General features: G+C 47.0%; 4 protein-coding genes across 4 annotated transcripts; 3 read left to right on the top strand and 1 right to left on the bottom strand.

Moving 5' to 3' along the window:
* Positions 1–2,592: 2,592 nt before the first annotated feature.
* AO090102000313 (NAD(P)/FAD-dependent oxidoreductase) lies at positions 2,593–3,996 on the top strand (the record flags this gene model as incomplete). The annotated part of the gene is made up of 3 exons (XM_001822460.1): positions 2,593–2,712; positions 2,762–3,750; positions 3,804–3,996. The coding sequence occupies 3 exons, from the start codon at positions 2,593–2,595 to the stop codon at positions 3,994–3,996; spliced, it is 1,302 nt and encodes a 433-aa protein (XP_001822512.1).
* A 1,555-nt stretch (positions 3,997–5,551) lies between these two features.
* On the top strand, positions 5,552–6,697 carry AO090102000315 (uncharacterized protein; the record flags this gene model as incomplete). Its single annotated transcript, XM_023236885.1, has 1 exon — positions 5,552–6,697. The coding sequence occupies one exon, from the start codon at positions 5,552–5,554 to the stop codon at positions 6,695–6,697; it is 1,146 nt and encodes a 381-aa protein (XP_023091759.1).
* A 1,114-nt stretch (positions 6,698–7,811) lies between these two features.
* AO090102000316 (zinc-dependent alcohol dehydrogenase family protein) lies at positions 7,812–8,963 on the top strand (the record flags this gene model as incomplete). The annotated part of the gene is made up of 3 exons (XM_001822462.3): positions 7,812–7,955; positions 8,030–8,070; positions 8,135–8,963. The coding sequence occupies 3 exons, from the start codon at positions 7,812–7,814 to the stop codon at positions 8,961–8,963; spliced, it is 1,014 nt and encodes a 337-aa protein (XP_001822514.3).
* A 1,367-nt stretch (positions 8,964–10,330) lies between these two features.
* On the bottom strand, positions 10,331–12,150 carry AO090102000317 (uncharacterized protein; the record flags this gene model as incomplete). The annotated part of the gene is made up of 5 exons (XM_001822463.1): positions 10,331–10,555; positions 10,610–10,733; positions 10,785–11,034; positions 11,086–11,696; positions 11,747–12,150. The coding sequence occupies 5 exons, from the start codon at positions 12,148–12,150 to the stop codon at positions 10,331–10,333; spliced, it is 1,614 nt and encodes a 537-aa protein (XP_001822515.1).
* Between the last annotated feature and the right edge of the window lie 1,896 nt (positions 12,151–14,046).

Raw genomic sequence — 14,046 nt, 5'->3', positions numbered from 1 at the left:
CTTTGCGGCAGTTCGGCATCGCACTCGTACAACCTTACACTGAGCTTTGTGTGTGTTGACTCGGGCAACCAAGGCGTTTCAATGTTACCGGATCGTATTCCATGTAAATATCGCGTAAGGTCGCCCCATACTGAGACGATCTTTATGTGATAAGCATTGATGCCAAGGTCCTTGTTGACCTCTTCTGAGACATGTAAATCAGGAGGACAGTTTTCGTCCCTGTAGGTTGGCAGTGTGGATGGCAAGGGAGCACTCAGGGGATAATCAGGCGTGTCTTGAGATGACGAAAGATCCAGCACATGGGGAGAAAAGGCCTTTTCGAGTATGAACACAGACCAATGACATCGAGCGCTCCTATCCTCGGTCTGCGCAGCAGATGTATGATGGCCTGTTAACCTGCGCAAAGTATCCAGCCGAGACGCAGTTCCAATGGTCATCCAAGCACGGGCTGGCCTTTGACCTGGGTTAATAAATTAGCTTGATCAACTTGGATATGATATAGTGACCCATGATTTACCAATTAAGTCCTTCACAGCTAGTAGACATAGTGACTCTATAACCTCGACCTTCGAGATGCCTTCCACAGCCAATTCCATAGTGCCATCTTGTGCGGATCGAGTATAAAACTGGACAGCCTCCTGTTCCCGGCCTCTAAAAAATCCATGGCTCCCAAAATTCAAGGAAAGAGCTAGGAAGCTGTGAAGAAGAAATCGGGGGGAGTTTGCCAAGCGATCCCGTAGGCCCTCAAGGTTAAATAATGGCAATGGTTGGAGATGTATTCTGGTGCGGTATACTTCCACGAGATGATCCAAAACGTGCACCGGGGGTTCGAGGCTAGGGGAACTTAGCTCAATTGGCTTCATACACAATGTATGACAGCAAGTATTCGTGATAGGCATTGGAGACCTACTGTGATGGTGCAAAACATGGACTTCTACCCAAGCCTCCTACGCGTGAGAGCATGTTTGGGACCTCAGTGGAATAGCCTTCCAGTGACTCTCCGCTCCGGGCTGTAGAAGCTTCAATAGAAGCTTCAGGTGTCGCGGCATCGTTGCGATTGGCGAGAGAACTTCAATGTAAGCGTATTTCTAGTAGTACGAAGTGAACCACTGCTCTAGAGTCATTCAACATACTTCAAGATATGGTAAATATCGTTGACCTGTGACTCAAGCTTTCGGAAACGGTCTTTGGAAGACTTTCTGTATTTTCCTTTCATGAGACAGCGTCTTTAACAATACTGGAAGTCTCGGAAGTAGCTCACGTCTTTGTCACCTTGCTTGTGTGTCCATCCGCTCTGGCTTGTTCCCTTGGAAGATAGACACATTGCAGATTTAGCCGTTGGCAAAATGAGCACACTGGTCTCTCAGCCGTGCATTTGGACTTTTTACGCCTGGTTAGGTAGAGTTAGCATAGCTTTTGTCAAGGAAATGCAGACCGTACCTGCAGGGCTCACAGGCTTGCCGACTGCGCTGCTGCTCCCCGGACATATATTTGCCTTCAAAGATGATTCTAACGTTGTTAAGCGCTAATACGTGATAGGAGGGGAGAAGAGATTCCGCGGTCTCCAAAAAAAGGTTCCGGGCTCAGATAAGAGCCGAATAGGAAAACTGTGGGGAAGCCTTCAATGCCGACCAACAGCCGCGACGCTTATGGAGCTCACGTGAGCGGAGTTTGTAAAAGACTTCCGGGTTTCCCGAAAACCCACCACCAAAGCCCTATATCACCGCTATCGTATCGCGGAAGTTCACGTTCGCATGGCTCCACACATGGCCACCAGTATCTATTAGAGACAGATTTGAAGGAGGAGAAATGCGTGCCACCCCACTCCAATACACTCATTTCAAGCTATCTCTACAACACGGGTCATGCACCTCGAGGGCCCTGTTCTCAAAGTTCCTCCATCGATCTGCCCCGGCAGTATATATCTGCACCCCAAGCTGGCGATCCACAAACAAGTCTTCACAAATCCTGATCTACCAATCGACAAATACCCATATCTCAACAAGGAGACCAACATGCTTGATTTGACGGCCTGATATCTGTGATTGAGCCCCCCTAAAGGCAGTATTATCCTGCTCCACACCTGTGCACACAATCCGACAGGAGTCGACTCGGCCAAAGAACAATGGATAAAAGTCGCCGATGTCATGAAAGAGAGAGGTCTATTCCCATACTTTGACTGTGCCTATCAAGGCTTCGCATCTGGTTCTCTCACGGAAGATAATCTCGCAATCCGCCAGTTCGTTGAACAAGGGTTCGGTGCAATGTTCGCTCAGTCCTTTGCTAAGAATGATCATATTTCCTGGTCCACCGTTGGCTAGGGCTTTGACTGTTGCGATGAACAGACCACTTCAGATATGAGAGCCAAGTGAGATAACCTGTAATCATCCTTGAGCGGGCACTTGACGAAACTCACGTCCAAATGCCGGACACGTGACCGGGAAACCCTCAGATTCCGGGGAGCTTATCATGTGGGGGCATCTATGACGATTGCTCCATTTTTTGAAATTTCTTTCCCCCGTCGTCTTATTTCTCGCTATTTACATTCATACTTGTCTGGGAAATTCAGTACCAACGGGTTCGATTGACGTGATGGATAAGAACAGCAGAATCGTCATTGTTGGGGCAGGCGTGTTCGGCCTGTCCACGGCTGCCAAGCTGGCGTCGGAGGGCTACAAATATGTTACGGTTGTTGATCGCCACATGCCGCCTGTAAAGTTCTCTTTCCTTTTGTTCACTATCCCATGTTTAACAAGGTCAGGTTCCGGATGGCTCCAGCTCGGATATTTCCCGTGTTATCCGTTTCGATTACGCCGACGAAGACTATCTCAACATTGCATACGAAGCATACCAGAAATGGTCTCAATTACCGAAATATCAAGGCATCTTCTTCAAAGCACCTTTCATTCTTACTGGCAACACCACTGTACATGGTCGGGCCTGGATTGAAAAGACGACGGCTGCACTAACCAAGAAACAGCTGCCATGGGCGAAGCTGGATAGTGCTGCGGCCGCAAAGAGTAGATACCCTATTCTAAGTGGGACTCTCGCTACTCCTAATTTCACCGGCTACTATAATGAACAGGCAGGATGGGCAGACGCCAATAAGGCTGTCAGCCAGCTTCGCGACGATTGTCTTGAACTCGGCGTGTCATTTATTTGCGGTCGCGCAGGCACAGTTATCAGCCTCGACACAGATTCGCAAAAGAAGATCAAGGCTGTTCGGACTCTTGCGGGAACCTCGATTGAAGGTGATCACTTCATCCTTGCTTCCGGTGCCTGGACCTCGGGATTGGTGGATATGTACAACTCGACTTTGGCAACCGCCCAGGTCATCGGCTACACGCCGCTCACGGATGCTGAAGTGAAGAAGTACAAAGATGTTCCCATTTACGCCAATTTCAACACGGGTTGGTTCAACTTCCCTTCGCATGACGATACCAAAACACTCAAAATGGCCGTGCATGGATGGGGCTACACACGTGCACCTACCGCCGAAGATCATCAGAGCGTAAAGACTAATATCTCGTCGCCTCCGTTGATACCCCCTCGTCAACGCGTCAATTTTACTCCACCAGATGGAGAAGACCGCCTTAGGACTGGTCTGCGTGAGATCCTTCCGGAATTAGCCGATCGCCCGTTTGAGCGGGTGGCGCTCTGCTGGTATACAGACACACCTTCCGGTGATTTCATTATGGACTCTCACCCCGATTACAAGAACCTTTTCATCGCTGGAGGGGGTAGTGGACAGTAAGTCACAACCTTGCTCTTAATGACAATATATGCTTACACAGTTCATTCAGCGCATTTAAATTCCTCCCTGTCTTAGGCGACTACACATTCCTGGCGTTCACGAAGCGTCTTCCAGAGCATTTGGCGAAGAAGTGGCGGTTCCGGACTGAGTACAAAGACGATAAAGATACTTTCTTGGGAGACGGAAGTCGCGGAGGGCCCGCCAGACGGGAATTGCATGCTCGGGAAAGGGCTAAATTGTAGGGCTGAAGCGATACATTAGATAGCTTTTTCGTGTGTTATGGATGCCGGATTCCATTCCAAGTATCATTTAGGCCGCTTGCATACTGATGTTTCGATGACTTAATTAGCCTTTTAGTATGAGAACAATATATACACATGCCATTCAGATATAAATTGCCCGAATAGTCGCCAATATATAGTTTGTTAGATATAAGCAGTAAGTGCTACGTCCAGTGTAGTGCCTCCCTCCGGTGGCCAAGTGACCTCTCCAGAAGCGCAATTTGCTTCACCTTTTTGTTATTTGAGCCTGGGGTGTGAATAAGGCAAATATGACGTACGGCCCCTATTTCGCACCCTGACGGTTTCTCCGCAAACCTTGTGTTCAGCTCAAGCACCTACCTTTGATAGATACAGTGCGGGGGTGGATCAAGGCAGGGGAGGCAACGGAATTCACGGAGTGCTCGCAAAACTCCGTCCCCACTCGTATCCGGCCATATATATACTATCTTAGAGCTTTGAAAACGGAGATAGAAGCACAGTCACGAAACCAGGAATGTGTAAGACTACTTATCCGTATTACTCTTTATTTGATGAATAGACCACGATTTTAATTATTCATATTTCTTCGGACTAAGCAATCAGACATTAGGGTTAGGTAGATCTCCTTCTGCCTGGTCAGGTTGCCGGATCGCACGGCACTATCGCTGGATTAGCCAACATTGTACCTACTTTGCACCGTGAGGTAATCTGCCTGTACTAGGTGGGGAATCTTAAGGCTGCGTAAGAGCTCCAGATCAAGGTCAGTCATGCTGATGGCGCGCCGATGAAGATGGAACCTATTGGTTTTAAGGCGGTTATTGTGCATTATTTTCGTTATGGGTCGGGGAGGGGCCGGAGTCCGCTTGGAAGCTCTACTATTGCTGCTTTCCCGGAGGATATCCTTCAGTATGTTGATAAAGTTATGGGTCTAGGAAAGGTATATCTTAGGTGAGGATGTTCAGGCAGCCTTCGAAGTTTGAATGGCATTTTTTACCACGTTCTTAAATAGAATTCTGTAATCAACTTGATAATATGTAACTCAGCCACCTTTTAACATAGATCTACTAGGAGCGAGCATTTAGAACCACCTCTATGGTACTCTATTCTAGTCGGTAAACAGATGATTATCATTTATTCTTAGAGCTATATACATAGTGTAATCTAACGCGAGTAGTTACAAGCTCTCTACATGTCTTCTTAAGGAACGTACTATTTGGGTTAATATATAACCTGACTTGGGAATTGGTGTTTTAGGCAAGTGGGGTTGAAAATTTGAGATTATCTGATGGGATCATACTTCTTAGCTCTGGCATTTCGCCAAGATATATGTTCTGACCGGAGGCACCCCGCATACATTGAAGTAGCCCACGTTTTCCCATAGGATGAAGCTTCCCGAGGATCAACAAATCATAGAACCCTTCAGCATCCAAGAAGTCAATTGAGCCTTATATAACGATCGGAATTCCCGCGGCTGGTTTCCTAGCCAATGAATGTGCCGCGATGCGCAAGATCCTGCGCCACTTCGAGAAGATGCATGATGACTTGTCATCAAAGACATACGAACCAAATCTCCTCAGTTCTCTCGCTGATTTCTTCTCTTCTTCACTGTCCTCTGGACTCATCACCTTTACTGGTAATCACTGAATCCGTATTCCATCCTATAATGTTTACATCAACATTTCCGACCATGTCCCTGGACTTGGTCGGCATCATTTTCCTGGCTGATCTGTCGCTCATCGCGCAACGAACCGCCCTCACAGGCGGCTCCACATTCCTGGATACATTTATCCTCTGCCCCGGACTGCATCGCCAGCAAGATGCTGCTAATGTCCATCGCGGAGAATACCCAGCCGTAGCTGCCATGACGACAGGCTACGTGTTTCGCGTTGAGAACCCAGCAACTGTCAATTTCCTACAGAGGGTTGGTCACACGGGCCAACTGACTACACTTTCCGTTACCAACACTCGCAAGACTAGAAAAGGATGGCGTTCTCATTTCATGTCCTCTATCGACAGTTCCATGTCACTCGGAGCTGTCGCGGCATACCTCCTCGCGGTTAGCAGCACAATTGCCGTCTCATACCTTCTAGTCCTTACCGAGGACTGGTGGGGCCTCCTCGTGCTCACTGTTTTAATGTTTACCCGATTCATCAATGTGCTCTTGATCCGGTCTCGCAGTCGTGTCGGCTGGAGTGGAGCTTCTGAACCGGGTGTAGTTGGAGACCTCCTTGTTCTTCTGAGCCAGGACCGCTGGGTCCGCATCCGGGGATACGTGGATGACCTCAAAGCGGTGACTTCTGGAGAATGGCTCCACGATATGACTTGGGTTGAAAGTGCCATATCCGGTTTTACAACTTTATTGGTTTACTTGAATGTTGCTCTCGCGAGCAATGCGAAGTTGTCTGGGCAAGTTATGTTGCTGTTACTCTTTGTGGGAACGGGCGGTTTGCTAGGGCTAGTGAATATGTTAACGCAAGGGCTCCAAATGCACGGTAACTTGATCACTGTTGACATTCCACGAAGGAAGTATCGAAGAAGACTGGATCTTGTGGAGGCATTGATCTGTGAGACAGGAAGAGATGATTGGGCAGTGCGCTTAGGAATGATTAATCCTTCTCAAGCGTCAGCTACAAAAGGTAGTTCGGCAGGGAATGCTGCGTTTAATGAAACGCTTACAATGTGATCTTGAGTTAGGCAGCGGCCGTTTGTCCCCACCACTCATTTCTATGACAGGGGTGGCTGTATGGGTGTTTTACGAATAGTGAATGACTATATATTTCATATAGGCCTCATGGAAGTTCGTTTGTGTATGACATTATTTGTGTCCTTCTTCTCGATGGGCTGCGTCCCGCAGTTAATGACGAATACTAAGTGCTCATGGCTTTACACACTACATAGAGCATATTGTACTCATGCTTGTAAATACCAGCATACTAAAAGATTTGTATGAGGAAAGGGATATTCGCATATCTGCAGCCTCAGTAGTAATTGATCTCTGTCGAATTGACAAATAACCAATATAAAAGATCCTGCCAGATCTCATCACACACTCTTAACAGTAAAATTCATACCTTGAATTATAAGAGATCTAGGTAGGAGGATATGCTAGGCTATAAGTGAAACGTTATGCGAGTCCTGTTATCTAATTGGGGCGCCCCGGCTTTTGCGACGTTAATATATGACTGTCCTATGACCGCGTGATGTACTGCATCTACGGCTTATATGGCCTGGATATCTCGTTAATACTTCAAGAGCTAATGTAGCCCGCAGTTATTGGCTGTCTGATTGGCCTTTTATATTAATTTCCGAATTTTAGTGTTCCTATTAGGATCACTGACATATAAACTGAGACTGAGCTGAAGGCGAGCACTCGAACATCCGGGAGGCTTGGTCATATAGTATTGAATAACTACTAACGACTAAAGATCCAATAAAATAACGCAAATTGTAGATATCCCTGACACGGGATACGCTGAACCTATCGTCGCTAAATCCGTAAACAATGATTTGACTTGCGATTACTCCGGTAGCGCCAGATTTCCCCCAGTCTTAGTCGGAGTTGCTCGATTCAGAACGACGCCCTGTCGGGATACCGCATTGGGAAACCTTCCCGCTATCAGGGTAAGCAACCAGATTACAAATCCCCACCCAGACAGTTGACTATAAAGCAGTTCGTGTTGGCTTCTTCATTCTTCATGGAACACCGCTCTCCAAGCTAATATAACGAAACAAAGCTTCACTTGAATCTTCATTCATTCGCTTTCCCTTAAAAGAATTGGTCTAACGGCAAACCGATAATGAAACAGTGGGTCCTCAGCGGAACTTGTGGGATTGATTCCCTACAGCTCCAAGATGTTCCGATCCCTGACCCAGGTGACTACGAGGTTCTAGTAAAGTTCCACGCAGCTTCACTCAATTTCAGAGACATCATGATTGCAAATGTGAGATCGCATAGGTCTTCCAATACGCTGGGTATACCGAGAATTGAAGCAACCTGACTGACATCGAGATACAGGGACAATATTATATCAAAACTAAGGACAGAGTAATTCCAGGGTGAGTACTTAGACTTTTGAGCTATTTCGTCTCTAATAAAAGGGGGTACTGACTAGTGACAAAGCTCTGATGCTGCGGGTGAAATTGTCAAAGTTGGCCCAAAGGTGACCAGATTTTCTACTGGCCAGCGGGTGTCACCGATCTTTCATTTGACCCACCTATATGGTTCTGTGAAGGATACGGACATTCAAAATCAGCTAGGCGGAACTTATGACGGGGTATTTTGCGAGTACGGTGTCTTCAACGAGCATGGTTGCGTCGAAATTCCGTCAACCTTGTCTTATCGTGAAGCTGCAACTCTACCTTGTGCTGCACTCACAGCTTGGAATGCCCTTTATGGTGGCCCTAGAAAGTTGAAGCCGGGTGATGTGGTTCTAACGCAAGGCAGCGGTGGTGTTAGCATATTTGCTCTACAGTTCGCGAAGCTCGGGGGCGCACAAGTCATCTCGACAACTAGCAATGCGGAAAAGGGTGCGAAGCTGCGAGATCTAGGCGCAGATGTGATCATAAATTATGCCGAGGATAGTGAATGGGGTCAGACGGCCAAGAGCCAATCGCACCGAAAGAGAGGAGCTGATTTTGTGGTCGAGATTGCCAATACCATGGTCCAATCTTCCCAGGCTGTTGCTAACAATGGATGCATCGCGACCATTGGGAGAAGAGGAGACTCTGAAAGAGGGGCTGGCAGCTCTCACAGCTCGGTGCTAGCGACTGTTCGAAGAATTTTGGTGGGCAACAGGCAGCTTCAAGAGGATATGAATGCTGCCATCGAAGTAAGCCATCTTAAGCCACAGATTGACGGTCTTTCATTCAAGTTCCATGAACTCAAAGAGGCATATGATTACTTCCAGCAGGGAAGCCACTTCGGTAAGGTGGTTGTGGACTTTGACTGACTGACGATCTTTGATGCGAGAAAGAAAGACTACTCAGATTCTGAGATCGCCCAGAGTTCAGACACCTGGATTCTAGAAAGATGAACTGAAACAAGCGTTATACACTTTAATATACTATATCGACTGATCGAATCCCTGGACAAGCCTGAACTCTATAGCGTTAGCCAGGAATGCCTGATGCCAAATAAAGACCCGAAGCTGCCACACGGCGATAAGAGATAGTGATTACGAAAAAAATCTTAATGTCAAGCCTCGCCTATCACCTTGATCGTAAATGGATACTCAGAGCAACGGAGACCATCTGCAGTGAAGCAAGTAAGGGATGGAGGAGGAAAGTGACCATGCCTCCAGAGACTTGTATCGATACAACTAAGAACGATGAAATTTCGACACCCGGACAGTGGTCACGCCGAATGGTGACCAGCTAGTTAACCTTAATCCATTCATTTTATCACATCTAGACTCACCGACAAACAAGAGATGATATGACTCAAATTCAGGCAGCTTATGTTGGTAGAAATCTCGTGGCTGTGAGGTCTGTTGTTTGGACTTTTGTTGGGCTTTCTTTTTTGTCTAGTCAGCCCGCGAAAGAGCACGTTTGATGTTAGATGATGGTGGCAAAATGTTGAACTCGTCCCATAGGAAGATAGGATTCTCTTCGACGTATAGGCCAGGCCTTTCGGAGAGGTAGTCACAGAGGGCGTCAAGCATGATAGGAGTGATGCTTGGTTGTCGGCCGATACAACCTATTCCACTGGATTGATCCTATCACATGATTCACTGCACGCATTCGTACCTAGTTCTCCTAGGCTTTGTGGTTTTCATTCGCTCGATATTTGGCCTTGGGGAGATGCGGAGTGAAACATGTTGGCTAGGATTCAGCTAGTTACAATCTCTTGTTTGTACAAAGGAACCCTGCGAGTGGCTCTCTTCACTCTACCCTGAGCTGGGTTAAGCCATAAACGTCCATAGAGCAACAGGGAAATAGACAGACACACCACATCGCACTCTTCCCATAACCTTCAACCTGTTACATGTATGGAGGGAAAAGAAGTCAGAAATGGGAACGAAAAACACACTTTTCTGGGGAGATAAGAAACCCGCGAGGTGGATTCCCTCCATCGCAGCGTAAAATAAATTTTCGCACGGGCGAAGTGGGCCAAAACAGATTTTTCCTGAACAATTAACCCTAACAAAAAGCATATGCGTGTCTATTTCGCCATTCTATAGCCCGTCTATACCCAAACCCATGTGAAGCAAGCCATGCAAAGAAGATATAAAACTTTTCCGTCGTAATGTCGTCGTTATCAAAATAGTGAAACCCAAAATCCAACCAATAGTCTATGTCTATATCGCTGAAAATATCCTTAAATCGCAACTAGCGTATCGTTCCTATCGCCCGGTCCGATGCCTCGTCTGCGAACGGAGATCATCGCAATGACGAGACCTAGAGCTGCTAGTCCGGCAGAGCACCATAGACCGGTGGAATACTGCTGGGCAAGGCCGTGACCTTTTTTTATATCGACTGCTTCTGTGACTGCGGCAGAGATGGCAAGGGCGACACCAGAGCCGATTTGAAAGGCTGTGTTTAGCTGGGGTGTGAGTTAGTATTATTGTTGGATAGGGAGATGAAGCAGAGGGCTTACCATTCCACCACATAAACTCTTGACGTTAACTGGGACTGTTGTCAGGATTGTGGTGCTCGTTGTCACGAAGATGAGCGATACGGCTGTAATACTGATAAGGGATGTAGGAAGAACATTAACCCAGCTGTCATTGTTAGTGACTTTCATTGCAGTGGGAGGTCTTTGGGGTACGTACAAGTCTGGCTCTGAGTCTGTCGCGGTCAATGCACTTGGAACGGGGGCTAACACCGTCAGGACCAGCCCGGCAATAAGAGTGTATTTCCCGTTCACATATTCGAGAGCCTTTCCTGTTCCCATGGAGGCAATGAATCCAATGACGCCCATAGGCAAGAACCGGAGGGCTGTCTCGCCGGCGGACAGATTGTCCACCTGTTGTGCCATCAGGACAATGTAGTAGATGACATTTTGATAGCTGCCGTAGCAGGCTTAACCATTGTTAGCAGTGACCGAGGTGATTGGCCTTTGGGAAAACTTACTAAATCCTGCAATCCAAAGACCTGCGAAATTGGGGATTTTCCACAGATCTAAGGGCATGATCGGATAGGAAATGTACCATTCAAGGAAGGTAAAAGCGACCAGAAGGGCGACCGCGAGAATGAGCAGAACGATGATGAATGAGGTGCCCCAGCCGTAATCACCTCCACTTGAAAGCACAAATTGAAGCAGGATCAGGCCAGCTGTAGACAGCAGGGCTCCAAAGTAATCCATCTTGGGCTTTTCCTTCCCAGCCAAGTCGTCTTTGGGGAGGACGATGGCGCCTAGGACCCCGATGGAGCCTGTGATGGTGACAATTAAATAGAAAATATATCGCCAGCCCAGCGATGACGTGAGGAAACCACCGAAGATGAGGCCGACGCAGAATCCCAGTGTCCCAGATGCTGCGTAGATAGACAATCCCCGAGTGCGGTCAACACCAGTGAAGTAGGAACTGATGATTCCGATCGCCGATGGAACAGTCAATGCAGCGCCGATTCCCTGGATACCACGGAAGACGGCAAGCTGGATAAATGACTGGCCAAATCCAATAGCGAGTGTCCAGACGGACAGCCAGAAGAGGCCGAGGCACAGAATCATTTTTCTCCCATATCTGTCGCGCATTAGAACCACCTTCCAAATAATATGATAAACGAGGCTTACCGATCAGAGAGCACACCTGCGAGTAGCAGAAACCCACCAAATGTCAAAGTGTATGCAGAAATCATCCATTGTAACTCAGTACTGGAAACTCCGAATTCTTCCTGAATAGAGGATAGCGCGATGTTCGAACTGGTCATGAAAACATTATCAAGAAATTGGGAGCCGGAAGTCACCAGCAAGATCAAAGCACCTCTCCAGGAGGCCAGTCGACCAATTTCCGGGCAAGGTTGTAACGTGGTGAGGCCTTTTTCTTCGGTCGGGGTTGCCAGTCCGGACGAAGGGGTGCTGTGCCCTAACGACGACCCCGGGCGGGAGATCACAGTGAACTGCGGCAGTTTGCCAAACCAGCCCTCACCCTCACCATCCTGGCTACGGCTTCGAAAGCCGAAGTCAATCTTAATCATAATATGTCTAGTGAGAAAAGAAATCTTTGGTTTCACTGAACAAAAATCAAAAGGACGAGCAGAGAGGCCTTTTAAAATTCAGAATTTTCAAGCAGCTTAATAAAAAAAGTGGGTATACTAGACGGAGCATACAAAGTTTTATCGCAACCCAGACTTCAGTCGGGCTTTGGAAGGTCTTCTCGAAACCAGGAAATAGAACTGCCGATTGATCAGCCAGTTTCTATTGATCATTGTCAAGTGGGTTTGAGGCCAACACAGTGATCGCCTGTTATCTCTGTTACACCGACTATTGCTATCTAATCTGAAATGTGTGATTGTCTTAGTGCAGCACATTTCATTTGCCACCCTTCTCGCTACAAAAAGTACGTGATCACAAGAAAGCTCAGTTCCTGGAACGCTCAGTGGACAAGCAAGATCCCGTGTTACCCACGAAGGCGCCAACTTCGTCAGAATTTTATTGCCGAGACGTTGGTTCCTGGTCTTTTTGGAAATCGAGACCAGGGGACACTGACGACCAGCTGACTCCTTCACTTTGTGTTCGGATCGCATTGGCTTTCAACGGCCACTACGTTATCAATTCACGATTAAGTCATCGATACACATACCTTTGTACAGCTTACGCAGTTATAGAACGGAATACTATATGGAACTTGGCCATAACGAACTACCGCATATACGTCTTCTTACCCTATCACTTCATTCGGTTGCTAGAATTGAATCCGCAAAACATTGTGCTCTCGAGCACGGATTTTTGAACATGGTCTATTGATCCCGTAGTTAGTATCAAAGTAGAGGCTAGCTAGAAGAAGCCGGGAATTTCACACTTTCTATTCAAGTAGTTTCTCTCCCCACTGCGGGGAAAGTCAGCGAGAGACCCTCTACACATTTTAATCGCGGTTGTGGAGGGGGAAGGCACCCGGACCCTGGTGGAAAAACCAGCGTTCTAATTTCTAAGTATCGGAGACACTCCGCAGTCGCCGTTTTGGTTTTTTTTTTTTTTTTTTTTTTTTTTTTTTCCCTTTCGGGTGTTCTTCGGAAGCATGCCTACCACTTGACGCAAATATATACTTTGTGTAATGTAATTCACATGGTTCAAAATCGCTCGTATAACGTCTGTTAGAATATATTGTAGTCGCTCACACAGGATACACACACTGAGAATCTTGTTTACCGTTACGCTTGATGTGATCAATATCCCGAAATGCCGATTGGTGCCCTGTGAGTCGGAAGATTTGGACTGCCCATGGATGCATTTTCTAGGGCTCACATGCACGATCGGCAAGCCGTGAGTGGCCTGTGCTCTCGGTACGGCTAAGCTTGGCCCACTCGAAAAACTTTATCGCTTCCCGATGTTAAACCCGTTCTAGAACCATTCTAGCTTCACAACTCAACATTATTTCAAATGCCGTGAAATGCTCAAGCAAATGAGCTTCTTGACCGTAATTTGAAATTGGGCTGATATGACTCATTTGAGTCCTACGATAGTGATGATTTATTGACTTCAGTGGAGTATCCTATTAGCTGCTTATCTCACGCTTCTCAGCTGTGTGTTGGTCTATGCGGAAATGGTTTGACTCGCGTGCACTCAGAGAAATGGTTTACCAGTGGGGCTCTCGGTAAGCGACTGTCCCACAAGAAAATAATCTAGGTTCTCTTACTGATTCGAAGTTGTAGCTTAGCGCGGTTGATTCTTGAAAGAAAGCGGAGAGCTCCACGACTACTTTTTCCTTCGAAGTTCTGACACTGCTTGCCATTTGCGTTATCGTAACAGATTGTACGATAAAATATTGAACATATTTTCCGGTGATATACGTTAGAGATCTCAAGGTGCCTAACGTCTACGTGTTTCGGCCTGTTAGCTTGGAGTCGGGTTTGGCAGTTTATTATAGTTATCTA

This window comes from Aspergillus oryzae, chromosome 4 (assembly GCF_000184455.2).
Source record: "Aspergillus oryzae RIB40 DNA, chromosome 4".
Taxonomy (NCBI): Eukaryota; Fungi; Ascomycota; class Eurotiomycetes; order Eurotiales; family Aspergillaceae; genus Aspergillus; species Aspergillus oryzae.
This window is presented reverse-complemented; position numbering and strand designations above follow the sequence as displayed.